The sequence below is a fragment of the Musa acuminata genome, chromosome BXJ3-3 (genome assembly GCF_036884655.1).
Source record: "Musa acuminata AAA Group cultivar baxijiao chromosome BXJ3-3, Cavendish_Baxijiao_AAA, whole genome shotgun sequence".
In the NCBI taxonomy this organism is placed as follows: domain Eukaryota; kingdom Viridiplantae; phylum Streptophyta; class Magnoliopsida; order Zingiberales; family Musaceae; genus Musa; species Musa acuminata.
Genome location: NC_088351.1, coordinates 7,061,478 through 7,081,668, shown reverse-complemented (window position 1 = coordinate 7,081,668; position 20,191 = coordinate 7,061,478). Strand labels below are relative to the sequence as shown.

Here is a 20,191-nt window from a genome sequence, read left to right as displayed (position 1 = left end):
TTTGATGATCGTATACTGAATCCACTTACCAATAATTGATAATCTAAAATATTATAGAACAAAATTTTAATATATTAATTATGATATAAATTTTTGATCCTTGGAAGCAATGTTTTGAGGTCAATCTCCAAAAAATGGATGCTGAGTTAGAAGTTCAGATAAGATAAGATGAAATTTGTGAGTACCTTCATTATTGATCCTTGTTGTCTATTGAAAGCCAAAATAATGAGAAATTAGGGACGGGGACAAGAAAATTATGGTCGACTGTGTGACCTGGGAGAGTACATTGGTCACATGAGACAGGAAAGTGATGTGAAGGAGAAAGTTCCTAGGAAATTAGGGTGTTTATTGTTCTCCTTGATGGCCTGACTTTTCTGATGAGTGAGAAAATATTCTTAAAATTATGCTGCAGCAAATTTACCTTCATGAATGAGACAGAGAAAGGCATTTAACATGGCTCATTCACAGTATCAGATATCAATGTTGTGGCATCAAATGTACTGTTCTACCTCTAATCATTCAAAACTAGTTATGTATGCCAGTTACAACAAACAAAAACATCAATCTTCATGCTGTTTGTAGTTATTTTATGGCTTATTATGTTTTGTGTACAATGGCTAGAATGAGGTTGAATCAACCTAAGAACAAATGGTGTTTAACTTTTCTGCCAAAAAATATATTTCACCTAGTCAAACATAATCTGTTTATGCTGTTTCATCTATTTTCTACTAACTAGGATGTGTTGGATTGAATTTTGAGTTCTCAACCTAAAGCTGTGTCATTTTACAATAGCAATCTGTTTGTGATGCCTCATATAGTTTCCATCCTAAAAATGCATAATATGGTGTTGTAATAATGGTTGGTTTTGGAGTTGCCACCTCAACAAATCATTCTTGAAGGAAGAAACAAATGGAAGTAAATTATTTGATTCATAATCATCCTTGACTATTTGTTTATTCAACTCACATATTTATTTACTTGTTATTTATTTTCTCTTTGGGGCCAAGTAAAGATGACAGTAGCAGCTTGCATAATTGTATTCTCAGGTGTCAATGAGATGCCATGGTCTCTCAGGTACTGCTTTTGGTGGAACAAAGCACAGGAAGAACTTCCTGAGGGATTAATATTTCTGAATATTGTGGATCCTATGGATTTCAGAGTAACTCATTTAGGATCATCAGAATCATAGCTGTAATAAATAGTCTATTGAGACTCAAGGGGAAGAACTCAAAATAAAAGGAATAATTTCTGTGGTTGTTTTATTTTGAGAATAATAAATTTCTATGCTGGAGATTGTGTTATGAAAACTCCATTTACTTCCATGAATTCCTTGTTGCTAAAAGATTCTGCTAGTCTTTTTAGCTTCATGATAGGAACATACTGGCAGCAATGATGACATATCATGTTTCTCTCTCCCTCTCCTTTCAATCCCTCAACCCCCTTAGATCATTCTTTTCTGGTAGAAGATGGTTTACCAACAAAGGTCAGATGATTGCTCCCAGCCAATCTGAGATATTGTAGATGGTGATCAACAGTTTCAGCAGAATGAACACAATTAACGTGATATCTTCTGCAGACAATTTCTTGCCACAATGCGTTGTATATAAGCAAACCAAACATGCAGAAAAAACAGGGAATAAACACCTCAGAAGCTATAAATCTATGTACTGTCCATGTTCATCTTAGTAAGACAACTGTTCAAGTCAGGAACAACTCACAGTGTATCCAATGATTGATGAGGTCATTCACATGCACATTCTACCTTTCGTTTGTTTTGAGTTGCCGGGAATGTGTCAATCTTTTGTTTTGTAGCATACAGAATAGCAGAATCTATAATTTAATATTGGCACTGTTAGTATACAAAGATATGAACATGTGCAGGACTAGCTGGAAACAGTATCTAACTTCAGGTACAAGAATCTAGATTATAATCACTCAGTTTACTTTGTAGAACAATAAGCTCTCTCTTTTCAAGTTCAAGATGTTAATATTCTGCAGGTTTTCCATCTGTGAACATTTTCCAAACAGTCAAATCCAATTAAAGGTTCTATTGAGATCCCAGTCTTGATGTGAAGATGCCAAATTAGAGGTGAATGGTGCTCATTCTTGACTCTGTAATCTTCCCTTTCCCAAGCAATCAACTTTAGTTAAGTTTGGAGTGCAAAAGACCAACACAAAATTACAATCCTTATCCAAGCATCATATGACGAGGATAATAAAATCGGTTCTTATTTCAAAAGATAAAAATGAGAGAGAAAAAGAAAAATCTGTTGTCTTGTTTGGATTAAGAAAAGGAAAAAGGCACTCAAAAAGCACCTTTCCTTTCCCCCCCCCGTCTTCTGTCAGTTCCTCTACTGATGTTTACTTCCAACAGAAAATTTTGGTTTTCTCCTCTCTTCTCCTCCATGCCGTTCTCTCAATCCCTGAAGAGTTTGCGTGCAAGCCGTGGAGTTGTTGATGCAACATGTGGCCAGTCTTGTTTGCTAGCCGATAGAGTCACGACTAAGGAAAAGTGATCAGAATCGGATGACACGTACTGGTTTTCACAACCCATCAGACTCAGAAAACACGTCTTTCTCTGGGAAGACGATGCCGACAACAAAGGGCAGCTATCAGAGGCGACCTTTTCTTTCCAACAAGCTACTGTGACGCTGATGGTCACAGCGGGCCTGCAAGAATCAGTGCTGGTAGTGTCGTTCTCGCAAGTGGAAAGCCTCGTAAAGACAAGAATAATTTAAGGTCTAAGAAAACAAAATATATGCAGTAAAAAAAACAAGAATAATTCAATGCATGAGGTTTCTACTGATGCACTCGATTCCAGATGAACTGATTCCAATGATTCGAATACTGGTCATTCACAAGAGTTGAAATATCTGCACTTGAACATGCACGAATCACACTTAAGAGTTGTTTGGAACAGTTCATGGTCCAACTTGGGCCCCGACAATAAGCCAGAATATTCCCGATGGAGTTGCTTTCCACTGCTTGACTGGTATTAAGTGTAATCAACATCAGCAACCTAGTGAGTCATCGAGTTACCTATTTGTGTGCCACATTGTTCTTGGAACACAACGCATCAAGACGGAGACTTGTTTGTCTGTGGCGACTCAAAGAATCAAGGGCAGCTGCATAGGAACGGAACCAGGTTCTGTCATGCTCGAATGTCAAGCTCAAGCAGTGGCACCATCAGATGCTGGATGTCGCTTTCTCGTACTCTTTCAAAGGAATAAAATAGAGGAAGAATCCACTTTTGTTTTTGATTTCTTTATGTACATATGAATGAAATGATAAATAGGAAGAATATGATGTGCTACTTTTGTTTTTGATTTCTTTATGTACTACATAAAGGGATAGATATGTAAAAAATCAATAAAATCGAACTCTTTGATTGAGCATAATAAATAAATAAAAATTATGTGGAAACTATGTTATGTTCATAATATTTGGAGTTTGTAGTGAAGGCAGTTTTTCTGGGATTTTTTTCTTGACATGGAGAATTATGATAATTGAGGTATCGTCGACAAATAATTGAGGATTATTTCCATGGTCCCAACCCTAATCATCCAAATTCCAAATAACAGGTAGAACAATGCCATTAATGATATGCATTTTATTTTTATTCAGTCATCAAATGTCTCACTTTCACCAGCATCATGCATGATGATTCCCACAGAAACATCACACGTTAGGCTTCATTATGCACAGCATTGTAATGTAATCATTGAGACAATACTACAGCGCCGAACATTCCCTCGAGAAGGTCTGTAAATCTTGCAACACTGGTGAGAAGAGCTGAATTTTAGATGGCCCATTTGACATAGGCAAAGCTCACCCAAATTTCTTCGTAAGTTCTAACATGGCAATTGAAATCACCCCTATCACTGCTTTGATGACTTCCTCCTCGAGCCTGAACAATGAAACCAGTCTCATGTTTGAGAACAGGGCAAATGAATGAGGCTATTAGTGCAGGAAATGGATCAAGATAAACCATGAAAGGAGATCTTCATGCTGACATCAACACATTTTTTATGTTTGATATAATCTGCGCTTTCTTTTTTTCCCTTTTCCTTTTCCTTTTTGAGTTCAGCTGTGTTGCATTGCAAAATCTGTAAACCAAAATTGTGGACTACTGTGCTGAGACTGCAGTTGGATGAATTGATAACCCTGCCATATCAACACATGATATTTCCTTGAAACACATCGAAACCTAAAATAAGGGCTTTGAAACACGGATGGGAAATGCTATGATATGCACCTCCTAAGTTCATCTCTTCATGGCCTAAGTTCATGTGTTTCTCTTTTTTTCCTTTTTCTTTGATGAATAAAGCTTTAGATCTAGTGCTGGCAAATTAATAAATAAGCAATTGTAGTATCAAACCGACTTTTCCAGAGAACACCGGTTTTATGATGAACAATCTGAGCTATGAACACAGAATATGTGACAAAAATTAATAAGCAAGAAGCCTTGCACCCACAAATTTGTGCGTATTGATCTAAATTTGCCAGAAGATGGCTAATGAAGTCTTTGTTCAATGAATTATAAAATTTTTTTCTAATGCAATAAGCAATTATTGTACAAGAAATAAGCCTTATAACTGTAATGTCCAAATTGAATGTATCTTGAAGAAAGAAACACAGAAAAGCACTAATCTTATCCAACAGAAAACTGTTGAATATCCCTTTTAAGTGTATAGCTAGATATACAAAAGAAGGATGAAATACTATTCACATTGTCTCAAAAATATGAATTGGGTTAAAAGAAGAAAAATTAATTGAAAGTTGCAACCTTAGGCCTTCAACAAGTAGGTTTTACAGTAGAGGATAAATTTTATCTTCATTTTGAAATAATAATGTTGTACTTTCCAAATTTTCTATATATATATATATATATATCAGAGGATGAGTTGGTGCATAGGGCATGTAAGCTGGGGTTCGAACCTCTGCTATGCTAGCCAGGACCCAAATAGAAGTGTGGGAATTGTAACAAGGCGCATGTTATCGAAGGGCACATAATGAAGTCAAGCATTCTTGTAGTTCAACTTATGAGCGATTCTACATTCATTTCACTCTACGATGAACAACTAAATAATGTATCATCAGGAGCTGAGTGCACCAAGTCAATTATGAACTTGACTGAGATTGTCATGCATAGTTTTTCTTCAGTTTTACCTTTAATATATGGATTATATGCACAAACTATACTAGAAGATGTTAGCTCTTGATGCAAAATATCTTTTATTGATAAACAAAATGGGGAATTAAGCAATGAAATCTCTTACTCCCCACCCAGTGAATACCTGGAGTATCTTTTTTTGCCCTATATGGATGATCCGATCCACGAGGACCATGACTGGGAATTGTTTGATCCTCTTTCTCCGAGGAAGAAGTGAAACATAATCAACTTGAATGATACAGAAATGGATCCAGCCATCTCTTTCTTTACCCAAGAAAAAGTATTTTTATTTTGCCTGTTGAATGCAAATATTGTGCAGGGTACTCTGCACAAGGAAGTTAGGGCACATTAGGAATCTGTAGATGTTGGATAGGTTGTTCCTCATTCTTCACTTTTGTCAGGATACTGGGTTTCTCTTATGGTAGATGGGTTTCACCAACCTTCAGTGTGAAGCCATGTTATGTTCACTCATGGAGAAGTTGTCCGTGTTCTCGGCGTTTCTATTGTTATTCCAGATCTCTTGTACTCCTTGTTCCTTATTTATTAGTGAATCTAATTGGTTTCCCATATTTCCTTCTCTCCATTTTTAGCTTTTCATGTGTAAGATTAGAGTTCATCATTTTTTGTGGTTGTTCTTGCCACTACCATTTGCTTGATTTAACTAATGGTCTTCCTATGATTGTCAGTTAAGATCATATTGACATCAACGAAATATATGTTGGTCACACTTGAGCATGATTATTTCTGTGAAATAATTATTTGACATACTGTGGCTATTGTTCTCCATCAAAGTTGTGGTTGCCAATACCTACTTTGGTTTCTTGTGCTTATAGAACTAAGAACTTTCAGCTTGCTGGATTTTCTTCAAATTTAATTTTAGTTTGAGGTAAACTTTCTTAGTCTAGGTCCTATTCTTGCTAGATTAAGATCAGAACAGATAAAAAACATCAAATAATTTTTAGACGAAACAGTTCAAACAATATAAATATAAGTTTTGCAGAAGAATAAAGAGAGACGAAATATCAATTACATAATAGATCTGGGCACTTTTCTCACAGCTTTCTGGCCTCTGATACCGATGAAAACACATCACTAAATAGTAATTCTCTACTGGACATGCAGCTTAATTTCAAAACAATATGTTTTATGCTGAATTATAACTTTCAAGATAACATGTCTAATGCTGAATTATTTTGCATGTTAATCATAGCAGTTCATGACTCCACATTTTCTTTCTTTGGTTGCTTGTGATTTGAGTTTATCAGAATTTTAACTTATTTTTCTTTATAAAAAATAGATGGACCGGAAAGCATAGATGGATATGTGAGAACTGCTAAATCATCCAGAGAGTAACTTGAGGTTATTTTACTCATCCAATTCATCCTGTTTTTATAAAGCTTGATGTGATACTATTCAAATTGTGTTGATGTATTTGGACTTTTGTTAGCTGTCATTGACCAATAATAAGTCACAGACATTTAGGTTTTACGTACTGACAGTCTGACACAACCAAAACCAAAACCATTATCTTTCTTTTCCGGTTCTTGTGATTCTGTATGCTGCACCTGTTCTCTAAAAGAAATAAGATCACGTTGATGCTGCTGCTGAGAAGGAACTAATTCAAATTAACAAACACTATGCAGTCCAATTACAAGGGGACAATTTATGATAAAAAGGCAACATTGAAACATTACATATTTGGGCTACCATCTATAGAATTCGCTGCCAGTAGTGTTGGATCCATTCTTTGAACACACCAGATGTTAAACTGAAACAACTACAGCACTGCTATTTTACAACTCTCCCTAAGTGTTATTTTCTTCATAATGCAAGATACTATTCACTATATCTATTTCTTAATTGATAAGTCTCCTCGCATGCAAAATATTCATAATCTCTTTGAACACCGTTCTATGAATTGGTTCAACTTGCTTCAACTATGATTAAGTTGACACTCAGATGCAATAATTCCCTGTACTTTCCTTGACATGATATTTCTAATAAACCATTCGTTCAATTGCCATAACACACACATGACTTCACCGACTTAGATATGACTTTAAAGCCGATCTATGCACAGAAGATAGTATGCATGTGAAACTCATTTGGAGTTTTTATTTAGTGAGATCCTCATCATGGGATTGATTACCAAGTTGTTTCTATGAAATTGATGTTGGTGTGTTCCAATGCCCATCTTAATTCTGATCCTAGCAGCATATCATGTATGGGCCAATGTGTTAGATTTTAGAAGACATTGCAGTCGGAGCAATTTATATAACAATATCATGGAGAAAAAATTGATTAGATGGTCATTTTGGAACCTCTAATTGATCTTTAACATCGCAAACATCTGTCTTCTTATAGTATTTAACATCATGACTCATGGATTCATGTGTCATACTTGCTTTGACTGGTAGCTCCTTCGGTTTAAATTTGTCATGTTAACATGATGTACTTTAAAAGGTGATTTATTACTATATTAAAGTTATCTTTTCACCATCGGTAAGTCACAGAAACAACTTCTCTACCTACAGATATAAGAATGGTTATATTGACTTTCTATAGGATCATAGAAGCAACATATGTAGAGATAATATTGACTTTCCATAGAATCACAGAAGCAACGCAAGTAGAGATAACATTACGTACCTTAATCCTCTTCAGACTCATTGATGAAAGCCTCCAGCATTAAATCACTCATCACATTGGTTTGATCTTCGGAGGAATCTTTCTCCAATTCTGACAAGCTATTCTTGTTCAAACCAAACTTTTGCACGCCTCGTTGGTGGGCTCTCCCCCTTTGTAGCTTCCTTTTGCACGCGGGTGAACCAACCAGCAAACTCCACAACTAAGTATGAAGTAAATCTGACACCGTAAGAGCCCACAGGAAAAACATCAAACACATGGCGTACCCCACAGCACCCCCTCCACTTTGGATCCTCTCTCTTTGTCATCTTCTCATTTATATCAGTAGCCATTTGCTCGAAAAGAAGTAAAATAAAAGAAATCAATCCTTATCTACTTGGGAGTGTGGTGGAAGCAAAGACTCCCTTCCGTCTCCTCCAACCAATGCTGCTGTCCATGATTCCTAGTGTAGCCACTGATCCCTCAAACTTGTTTTCCGGGTTTTAGGGCACTATTTGGGAGAATAATTCTGTTGCCATGTAACCCTCAGACATTTTTGGCACACAGACTGATACCACTAATTCTGCTATTCTTGTTCATAGTCCAAACCCCATGTGAGATCAGTACCAAACAAGCTATATCTCCTGCAGCGCTGCAGTGATTCTTTGTGCCCACCACGCTCTGCACAATGAATGCCCGCCTACCTATTCCCACAATGCCAAAGCAGCCAATGCAATTAGCACAGCTGGTATCCAACACTGTGTTCATCGTTGTGGATCTCTTGAAGACACACACACAAGTCATCAGCAGTGACAGGCTCCGTGCGAACCATCCCTCACTTTGCCGTCACATGGCCACATCCGAACCCAAACGCCATTGCCAGCGGCACATGATGCCCACTTTTGGGGAAAAAGGCGGCTCATCGATCGCCCTCACATCATCGGTACCAGCCGATCGTTCGAAAACGTTTCCGGTGTCCCCCGGGAATCCACTTCGAAAACACTTCCCTTTCTTAAAACATAATGTGAAATGACCAACTCACACCTACGTTTCGACACCGCACGTGGCCGCCCTGCAAAACATTGCGTGAGTTGCGGATCAGTGTTTTTTCCGGCGTTTGGGTCTCTTACTCGCTCCGTTACCATCTGCGGTAGTTGGGATAAGATGCGGGGCCCCTGGCGCTCCTCTCCGGATGTGGATGCAGGTAATCTTTTGTGTGGCCGAATAAGGATTCTGGTGTGGTATTACACGAAGGGCCAGTGATTTACCAGGCTGGAAAGCGCGACGTGCCGGTCAACCACGACATCGATCGGTTGGAGTATCGTGGCACGGGCAGCGGGACCCACCTGATCGCAAGGTGCCTATTACGTCATCGCACGAGATCGAACGGTCCAAAGGGGTACGCTGACATGGGGCCCAACAAAACTTGAAATTTCGTGCAGATTGCAGAGGGGCCCAACGATCGCACGGTCCACAGTGCCCTACCGCAACAGATCGAGTGATCGAAGGAAAGCCGCTTGAAGAAGGGGCAACCACGGGAGCTCGTAACGGCCCCTGGAAATGCGAACACGTGTGCGCTGCGGCCCTCTCCGGGCACAATTGCTCGGCAGCTCATCGCACTTGTCGGCTTAGCCCACGAATCACGAAGTTACGATTCTGCCCTACGTGGACGAACGCCGTGATGCTAGTGTGAGTGTGATGATACCTACATGATTGAGGGGAGTCAGCATCGTGCTCGAGCTTGACACCTTCCATGCAAACGTGTATCCATCGATGCACCATGTAAATGACATGCTCTTATGGTATCGATGTTGTCGCCACATGGAATCAAATAAAGCTCACACATTATGCTATAGTTTTTCACTCAATTAGGTGCCTTGCTTTCGATGTCCTAATTTGCTCAAAATAAAATTTATATTGGACTACGAGCTATTTACTTAGAGAAATTATTTTTTTTATAAAAGGTATGAAAAAATAGTAGATTTTCAAGTGTAAAATAAATATTTAAAAATCAAATAAAATGAAAATATTTATAGGTAAAAGAAGAATGGCTCAAAATAATATCACATGAGGACAAGTTTGTCATTGGATCGGATCCGATTTTTGTCTCCCAACAAATCAAATCGGTCCACAATTTCCTTCTTCTAATTGACTCTTTGTTCCACTTGGTTGGCCCTATGCAAGATAATAGTGTGTATGCTTCGACGGCTCAAACCAAATCATGTGTCGGTCTCAATTAGATAGTAGCGCCACGCAACGGTTGATTTCTCGGTTGCGGCTACGTGTCGGTGTGGTAAATGAATTCTCCGTTACGGCGAGGAGAAGAATTCGAAGCTCAGTGGCTTTTTCGTAAATGCATCGACGTTTGGTGGCGAATGTGTCACCTACCTTCATTGTAATGTCGCGCTCGTACTTCTTTTTGGGCCTCTCTCTCTCTCTCTCTCTCGTCGCTTCTCTCTCTCGCTCGGTCGCTCGCTCTCTCTCGTCACACTGCGCGAGCGAACGAGTCGTTAGGGTTTCGCCGGCCGGATCTGGTAATCCCGTGCTCCTTGGTACTATGGGGTTGTGCGATCTCTTTCTCTTTCTTGTTGGAGTGCGCTTTCCGGGGTTTGATCGAGTTGTGATTGGGGATCGGACCCGTTTTGGCTAAAGATTCCATCTCGGGCTGCGTTCTTGGCAGAATCGGGCAATGTGTTTCAGATCTCTGGTTTTGCTTTAGTTTCCTTGGTAGATATTGGGGCATTTCGGTTGGAACGTTTGCGGCTTGCGTAACTCGTGTGTTTTTAAGCTGGTTGAGCTTGTATCGGTTCCTGGTGACATAAAAAAAAAGGGGGTTTCTCGCTTATGCCCATTCCTCAGCTTGATGCGGGACTATATTGCGGGTAGATAAATCTTGTTCGTGAATTTGATTTCTTTTAACTGTCTGTATTTTGCTGCAAATTTGTGTACTTAAGGAGATCGGTAAACTTTGTTCTTCAAAGTTCGGAGCAGTGCTGCTTTTTTAGATGTTGGGTTGAGTACATTGCGTCTTATATGGTATAAAGATCGTAAATTTAGTTTAAAGTCGGTTTATTGAGAGCTTCTTTGAGAACTATACGTGTTTTGATACTTTGGTTGAGGAAAAGAAATTTGCTTGCCCTTCAAACGGATCAACGTATTTACGTTTTGAGATACTGCTGATTTTAAACCTATCAATATTTGGTTTCTCTGTTCCTTTTCTTTTGTGATTTAAAAAAAAGTTTGTGGACGAGTTAATGGTCAATGTTCATGAAAAAAAATAATTATGTTGGAACTAGACTTTTGTTCTCTGGAACATGACTGATTTACTAGGCATGATATATAATTCTGTTTGCTAATTATGTCTTTTATTAGGTCTGAAGTTGCATGCTCTACCTGTTCAGATTGCTCTCCTAAAATAGTTTCTGATATAAGGTTGTAGTTGGAAATTTCATTCAGCTTTGTCTACGATAACAGGTTTGAATGACAATAAATAGTTTGCAGCGGCAGCCATTTGATAATGCAAAATTCATAATATCATTATTGAGGTTTGTTCGTTAGTCATTTCAGTCCAGTCACTATAAAGTAATTAGCTTTGGCATGCTCTATGTTTCTGTTTGGCAAAATTTCTGCTTTATGCCACCCACCTTTTCTCTTAGCACTTATTTTGTTGTTGATAAATATTGTATGTATTAGAGCTGTTACATGGCTGGTAACTCTGTACATATGCAATGCAACTTTTGTAGCCGACACCATTAAATTTAGTGTGGCCTATTGTTGAGAGTGGGCAGGGGACTGCATATCTAGTTCCAATGCACTTACTAGCTGAATTTTAGTTTCTTTCAGAATATCAGGGAATAACCAAGGGCCACTTGTTCTTTGAGTGACAAAATAATGGAGGGGGAGATAGGTGTAGATGCATTGCTTGATTATGCAATCTTCCAGATGTCATCAACTCAAAACAGGTATATTTTGATCGACATGATGAACTAATGCCTTTGTCTTGATAATCTTCTATTTTTGTTGTTTTCTTCACCGTTGATAGACTTCTGAATTGGAATTCTGAATAAATAAAATTACAGTTTAGCTAGTTTGTTACGGTGTCGGAATGACATAATTCAGTCAGATTTTTGAACTTTTATTTATACAAGTAGTTGGTGAAAACCTCAACCGCCAGGAATAAACTAGTTATTCTAAAACCAGCTTGTATTTAGTTAGGAGACTGCATTTTCCTTTCTTTTCTTGATTGAGAATGTCCTTTTCAATATATATATATATATATAGCTTTGCATTTGTGCTGCAGTTACGAGGCTCTCATTTGTAATGATGGCAAAATCGAAAAATTAGCTTGTGGTCCTCTGGATCAGCTCACATTGCATTTACCACAAGTGAAGGGATTTCAGTCAAACTCATCTGGCAATAGCTTTAAATTGGATTTGAGTAAAAGCTTCAAAGGTTCATCTTGGTTCACCAAGTTCACTTTAGCTAGGTATTTACATTGGAAAAGAAGTTATATGAATGATTATTATGCTCATAGGTACCATGATGTTTATCAAATTTTCATTCAGGTTTTTGCATATTGTTAACTACCCTGACGCAATAAGATCTGCCAATGCAATTTTAAATGAGATGTCCCAGTTGGAGGATACCAGAAGATTCCATCTCACGCACTATTCTAAGGTATAATGCTCGTCTACAAATCCAACAGAACCCTTTTGCTAAGGTCAGGTGCACTGAGGCATGCTTCTGTTCTTTCAGGATCACCCAGGCCATTCTGGAGGCATTACGTCAGGTATGTTCTAAGTGTTTTTTATAAAAAAATAAGATATTATAATAATTTTGTGTCACTTCTTCTAAGTTATGCCTTATCATAAACAGAATTTTGTTTTCTGCTTCATATGTAATTTAGTATATGAAATTTACTGTTAATTATCTTGACGAATTATGGCTTTGTGATCATTGTTTATTGTCAGATTATTTCAGCAATATGATTATCATATGTAAATGCTTCTTCTGAATAGAGAGGCTTGAGGCATGGATTGTACTCTAGGTCTCTTGCCGGAAACCTTTTTATTTAGTGCATTATTATGACAATATATTCTACATAACTTGTAAATACCATGTGTGCATTCAACCGATGCCATGGGTATCTTGGTAAGAGTTATTGATTTAGCTGACAAGTGTAGCAAAAAATGGATGGAGTAAGCATACTTAAACTTTGTGTGTTGGAGCATGTGGTTATAAACTTATAATATCTGTTTGTTACCTTTGTACTTTACTTACCTATAGGGGGCATTGTACCAGAGTGAAAACGTAATTCAATATATGTCAACATGAATCTATTGGTGTTTGGTCTGATGCTATTTCATAGACCCGAGTGCCTATTTGAATTTGGTTGTGAATTTTGTAATGTTATTAAAGGAATGACTATTGTTTCACAATTTGACACAAATCATGTAATTGTTGCCCCAAATTATTGTAACCATGATGAGTAATATCAAGGCTTCATGTGCCAATAGAACCAATCTTTATTAATATATCCTCTGCGATAATATTAGTCCCTGTTTTGCAGGGATAGGTCCGAGTATGTTAATGCTCCCCAAATTTTCTATTGGTGGGACCCTTGTACGTTTGGTCATGACGTTTTTTGTCTCTTATTGAGTAGAGTTCTTTTACAAAGTAAAATAGATTGCAGGGATAGGTCCCATCCCCCCCACCCTCCCCCCTGCCTACTGCCAAAGAAACTGTAGCGTTAGGATGCTATACCTCAAACTACAGTGATTGTATAGGTGAAACTAATAGTAGTGCTTTGGAGTTTGTACTGTGGTTGCAGGACTTAGCTTCTTACAATGTTGCGCAAGTCTTATACTTTAATGCCTTTTTAAGAAAATATGAATAATGATTCCACCTTATTGCACTGTTTGAAGAAATTGTGATAAACACATCCACTTAACAAAATTTGTTGTTTTGAAGAGGCAAAAGCTTTTCCCAATTCTGTGATGAATTTGAATTGATTGTTTCTTCTGTTTGTATGCCGACAATCTTCCAGTTGACCATTACCATGTTTTTGTTTATGTTCAGATTTTTTTTTGTAAGTATATACTGTTTAAAGTGTGCATGAAACAATTTGTATCTAACATGCTGATAAATTTTCATGAATTGAATATATCAGCTCTGGAGAACTTTTGCTTCTCTTTTCTTCAATTCTTCCAGCATTATTATACTTTGAAGTCATCTAAAATTCCAGTTTTCTCCATGCTGACAGGTGGCCACTTGAAAAATGTTGGATCAACACAAAATGTAACTTCTTTTTCTTTGCTTCTTTCCCTGTTTTTGCAGGGGATCATTTCTCATCTTTGTTTGATATTTCAATTTATAGGGTGGCACTAATGTATTTCCTTGCTGAATTATCTACAGATAAAAGTTGAGACAGGGTCATCAGATGTGACAAAGTATTTTCCGTCTCTTTCTGTCATCCATCACACATATATTTTGAAATAAGCTTAGCTTATCTAATTCGATGAATCGGCAGGAATGAATTGTTGCGAGCAATGGAATTAAGACTTACTGTCCTAAAAGAAGAGTTAGCGGCTTCTTTCAACCGAGCTGCAGGCGCTACTTTATCGGTCAAACAGATATCTGATCTAGCAGCATTTTCACAGCATTTTGAAGTGAGAGATTTGAGGTACCTTATCAAAGATTGACCACATAAAATTTTCTAATGTTCTGTGGACATAAGCATGAAGTCTTGAATATCCTGATTGTTGGCAATATTATCTATTCTGATTTTTGTATTGTTCTGAAATACTGTGGCATAGGAACTGAGGCACTCTTAGATGAAGGATCAAATTAACTGTTTTACTGGTATCAAATGTCTGCAAAATTAGTTAATCTTTTGGAGTTTTTATCTTAATCTTATAATTTTATTTTAAATTTGGACCCTTTTCTTAAATTTCTTTTAGTTCATGCAAAGTTATCATGAAGCATGAACCTCACTAAAATGAGATGTGCTTAATATAATAAATTATGAAAATATGAAAATTAAAACAAATCAGGAAAAAATATTGTCTTGCCATTCAATAGTGTAAAAATAATCAAGGGACTAATTCAGGCTTATCAGCTACAAGGGAGGACAGTCAATTAGTTTCTAAGGGAACAAACTGCAGTAAAAGCATAATAAGTTTAGAAAACAGCATTTGCTTGAAGCAAAAAAGGAAAGGTGAAACAGAATAGAACAGGAAACTGCTAAATTCAACATTCATAATTACTTTGGATAAAAAAAAATTCATAATTACTGTTTAGAAAAAAGAAGTGAATAATATACAGAAGGAAGAAGAAAAGGGATGACAGTAAAAAGTAGAAGGGGAAGAGAAGCAGCAGAAAAGACAGCTGCAGCGTCAAGGAAATCTGCAGCATAAAGAAAAAAAGGGAATAAGAAAACCAGCGGCAGCAGGTAGAAAACATCAGCAGCAGAAAGATAATTAGAAAAGACCAGTAGCAGCAATGGAAAATCATCAGCAGGAAAAGAAAAAAAGAAGTAAAGAAAGCAACAAGCAGAATGAACGTAAACAAGATGGGAGAAACAAGGAAGAAAATTTTCAGCACCAGGAGAAATGACAGAAAATGAAGTAGGCTGGGACATTTCTTCTCTTCTGCTGCTGATGTTCTCTGATTTGCTTGTCTTTGTTCCCGAGAAAACTATATAAAAATATGTCTTTTTCCTTTTTCTTAAGCCCTGACTACTGGAATGGCCATTCTTCTTGCTTTCTTGGTTGTTTATGCTGTTTGAATTTGAATTTTCTGATATATAACAATCCGTTACTATCAAATACCAGAGATGCATCAGAGTTTTATCTGGGCGCACAAGTTCTTGCCAGTCTCATCTAACACCCACAGCCTTCTAGAGCTGATGGCTTAAAGTTTTTATATAATTTCATGTTTGCATCTATAATATATCTGTTCTAGTATATTCAAGAAGCATAAACTGCATTGTACTTTGGTTCTACTTTCTCCGTGCATCATTAGTGGCTTTGTTACTTCGAACATGTTTTTAGTTTGATTTGCAACTTAATTGAGGACTTGTTTGTTTATTGAGTTCAGGGACCCTTTATCAAAGTACTTATCATTGATCCAAGAAGATCAAGTGGTTGAATTGTCGGTTGAAAAAATGATCTCGGATGATACAAGGAAAGACTCTGAGGTTGTTGCAGAAGAGATACATCCCTCAAGTCCAGAGTCTGGTAAAGCAAAACCTCTTCACGTGGGCATCTCCCCAGCCAAAATTGCACAAGCTGAGCGGCAGAGCTCGATAGAAGGTGATTCTTCTGAGTCTAGTGATGAAGATCAGACAATTACTGAAAGAAGCCGACCTATTATGAGATCTGTGACCCCTAGAAGGTCTGCTTCTCCCATGCGACGAATACAAATAGGAAGGTCTGGGTCTCGCAGGTCTACCGCACTGACCATTAAGAGTCTCAGTTACTATCCTGCCAGGGAAAGGATTACATTAAACAGGGATGTTGATGATAATAACAGCGGAGATGAAGAGGCACATCAGCCAGTGAAGAAGCCTGAGAATACAGTGAGAAGGATGAGCGTCCAAGAGGCAATTAGTCTCTTTGAAAGCAAACAGAAAGATCAAAATTTGGATGTTCAGAAGAGGAGGGCTTCAGGAGAAGTCTCTCTGAGTACCAACAAAGTTGTGTTAAGGAGATGGAGTTCTGGTATGAGTGATTCTCTGACTTGTTCTCAGGAAAATGCTTCTGAGGATGTGTCTCCGAATAACCATGCCGATTTGGTTCCTGAGGCAGGAGACAATATAGCGACTGATGTGATGGTTGAGTCTAATATTTCTCCAGGCAATTTAAATGCAACTGCATCTGAAACTGCTCAGATCACTGAATCATCAGAGACGGAGATAATGATATCCCCTTCAAAGGATAGTCCTGCTGAGTTAGTAACATCCCAAGCTGAAGAAGTGGATGATAAAGCGACTATGTCAGCTGAGTGGAGTAGGCAGAAAGAAGAGGAACTTAATCAAATGTTGATGAAGATGATGGAGAGCAGGACTGGCAAATACCGAGGCACTAAATCTGGTTCTAGTGGATCTCTGTCTACCTCAAATGAGCAGAGAGGTGGTTTTTATAGTCAGTATAAGGAGAAAAGGGATGAGAAACTTCGAGCAGGAAATGTCAAGAAACATTCGTCGATGGAAGCACAACTTAAGGTGTTGCAGGAAACCCTGAAACCAAGCAAAGCAGAAGCTGCCTCAAAATCTGGAGTTGCTATCAAAAAGCTTGACTCACCCAGCAATTCTCAGCGTCCCCGAAGAAATTCGTCTCCACCGGTGTTACACAAGAATGAAGTTTCAAAAACAGCAGCACCCAGAAAAGCTTCACCGAAATCATCACCAGTGCCAACTACACGTGGTTCATGGTCATCAGGACCATTGCAAAAGGCAAGTGGAAACCAACCAGCTAAAAGTTCTCCCAGAGTGTCTTCTGCTAATAACACATTGAGCCGCCGGAAGTTCCAGTCTACTTCTCCAACTTCACCTAGCCCCAAAACCGAAAGGCCATTGCGTCAACCTAAAGGTAAGCCAGAAGCCAAAACTGATGCTAAGCCAACTATAAAAAGCCAAGGAGAAAAGAAGCCGAAAACGACAACAAATACCAACAAATCTGTGAAAACCAAAGCTCAATCAGCTTCTGGAGATGATTCAGGTTCAGCAACGGCAAAGCCAAGTTTTTACAATAAAGTTACAAAGAAGAGTAGTGTTGTTCCTTTGGAGGCCAAACCCTTTTTGAAAAAAGGTACTGGGATTGGGTCTGGTGTTGGTCCTGTGATAAACAAGACTAGAGTTACTCAGTCTGACAATTCATCAAAGAAAAGTGACAGTACTAGTCAAGCTGAAGAAAAGGAGCCTGCTCCTGAGACAATTGAAACTACTGCTAAGGTATTGGAGGTTGATCTTGCTCAACAAGCAAATGATGTTGATGCAAATTTAGTTACTTCACTAGATAATGATTTAAATCTTGAAAAAACAGAAAATATGGATCAAGGTTTAGCGGAAGTTGATGATGGGCTCAAGAACTCTGTAGAACTTCCTGTTGCTGAGATTCAACCTGATGAGGATATAAGCATATCCTCAGCTGCATGGGTGGAAGTAGAACATCAGGAAGTTTCCGCTGCATATGAAACTGGCCTGTCCAAAGTCTCTGTCCCCACTGCACTTGAACCACCGCTCCTATCAAGTCCACGTGTCCGACATTCATTATCCCAAATGCTTCAAGCAGACAACAATGAACCAGATATCATCGAGTGGGGAAATGCCGAAAACCCTCCTGCACTGATCTATCACAAAGATGCTCCCAAGGGATTGAAGAGGCTTTTAAAGTTTGCTCGTAAGAGCAAGGGAGAGGCAAATGTGACTGGCTGGGCTAGCCCATCAGTCTTCTCAGAAGGAGAGGATGACACAGAAGATTCCAAAGCTGCTAATAAGAACTTAGATCAATCGAGAAAAACTGCCCTTCAAGCCAGGAAATCCATGCTTGGTGAAGGTTTGCATGATGGAAGTTCGAGCAAGAGGACAATGGAGTACCATGGAGTTCACAATGCCTTGGCAGGTACAAAAACAATAATATACTCTAATTCTCAGGACACTTACCTTCCATTCTACTTGGCTTCTCCAGAAAGTTAAACATATGGTATTAATAAGGTTTGGCATATCAATTTATTCTCCAAGATTCTAGACATGTCAAAGAGTTGGGAACAAAATTAAGTACGCAGCACTACAGCATTGATACTGTCATGTGGTAGTTTTAACTCATTTAAACATTAATCAGTGGAAGAAACGATATACTTCAATTCAAAATCTTTAGGCTTCATTCTTGGTCGGCAGCAACCAATAAGCAAGTATTTAAGCTATTTTGTTATGACATGTTTGATTAGTCTGGTTGCTTAGTGTTTTTGATTTATCTGGTGATTGGGTTCTAAGTCTAATGATGAATGCTTACAAAGTAGTTATATTGGATGATCTAAGACGGTCAAATGAATTTTTTGCCTAATCAAAGTGCAATTGTGTGGTACTGTGCTATGTCTTTGTGGACCCTTGTGCTGTTCAAGTAAACAATATCAATCTCTCCTTTTCAGGTTCTGAAAAATTTCAAAAAGGTCAAGTTTCATCAACAACCACCTCAACTAAAGGTAATTCTTAATGCAGTAGATCTCTGTCGGTCATGTATTTCTAGATCAATATTTCATGCAGTTTCTTTCTGTAATGCGCTCTTCCCAATATTTGCTTCCACGTCTACTTTCAGCAGCTAGGTCATTCTTCTCTCTCTCAACATTTAGGAGCAGCAAATCGAATGAGACGAAACCTCGATAGTCTGCGGAGCCACAAGTCATAGTGCAGATATGTTCCTTCAACTAGCTCCTGTAGGTGTCTTACCTTGGCCAGGTATAGAGAAGCCAGCACTGGTTCGAGGAAATGTATGCTCCCCCACTTCTTTGATAATGGGAGAGCCATTGTGTGTTTTTGTTTGTTCTTTTTGTTGTCTATGTAATATCATGATCGCAAGAACAATTTTATCACAGTATAAACTTGATTTCATGTGAGGTGAGCATTGGTACGATCAGAATTGATGTGACTAATGTAATGAATGACATGCTGCAATGAAGTCTATCGTTTTTATCTGCCTGTCCATCTCTTAATGATGAAAGAACACCCAAGTTCTTTGGTGATTGCAATTAACTTTCCTTTGAACACATTATTCTCATGAAACATGATTGCAGTAATACATTTTAATAGGATCAGATTTTTTTTTTTTTGTTCCAGGCTTATATACACTTGTTGACCTATTTATGGTTTGAAATGAGTTATAATGCTGGAGTAATTATTTGGATTTTGAGAGGGTGAAATTTGTGAGTACTCTTCCCGTTGTCATTCTAAATAATTTACTGTAATTTTATAGCTGACAAACAAAATTAGCCATCAAACACTAGAGATCATCATTGATTTACCAGATTTGCAAATCTCATTCATAGTTTGGGTCGGACTGACATGTGGATTGGCATAGATTCTAATTAGTTTCCAGATTTATTCCATCGACAATTTAGGACAGCAAAAGTTTAATTTTCGGTACAGTTGGCAATCAAAGAATTGGTTTCCGAATGGAGATCGAGAAAAACCCAGCGACTGGAACAAGATTAGCATCTTGTGCATCAACCCTGAAGACAACTCTTCTTCCTAAGTTGCTACAGATGTTTGTGTGCCAGTACGTCCATGTCCTTCATCTCAAGCCAGAGGCTAAGTATGTTCGATCAAAATCAGATTGCTTGCTTTTCTTGCGCTCCCGTCATGGAAAGTGCTAAGCAGTCGTTCCGTTCATGAGCAAC

At 38.1% G+C, this 20,191-nt stretch overlaps 1 protein-coding gene across 7 annotated transcripts; it reads left to right on the top strand.

The window, feature by feature from the left end:
- Positions 1 to 10,194: 10,194 nt before the first annotated feature.
- Positions 10,195 to 19,493, top strand: LOC135633424 (COP1-interacting protein 7-like). 7 transcript variants are annotated; one of them, XM_065142854.1, is made up of 11 exons: positions 10,195 to 10,332; positions 11,642 to 11,760; positions 12,099 to 12,284; positions 12,364 to 12,475; positions 12,554 to 12,587; positions 14,061 to 14,095; positions 14,213 to 14,247; positions 14,328 to 14,480; positions 15,896 to 18,420; positions 18,947 to 19,000; positions 19,114 to 19,493. In XM_065142854.1, the coding sequence occupies exons 2-11, from the start codon at positions 11,690 to 11,692 to the stop codon at positions 19,179 to 19,181; spliced, it is 3,273 nt and encodes a 1,090-aa protein (XP_064998926.1). In that variant the 5' UTR covers positions 10,195 to 10,332; positions 11,642 to 11,689; the 3' UTR covers positions 19,182 to 19,493. The 7 variants fall into 7 exon arrangements, with proteins under 7 accessions (XP_064998926.1, XP_064998927.1, XP_064998930.1 ...); XM_065142855.1 differs by having other exon boundaries at positions 10,265 to 10,332; positions 11,632 to 11,760; XM_065142858.1 differs by lacking the exon at positions 10,195 to 10,332 and adding an exon at positions 10,346 to 10,680.
- Positions 19,494 to 20,191: the final 698 nt, after the last annotated feature.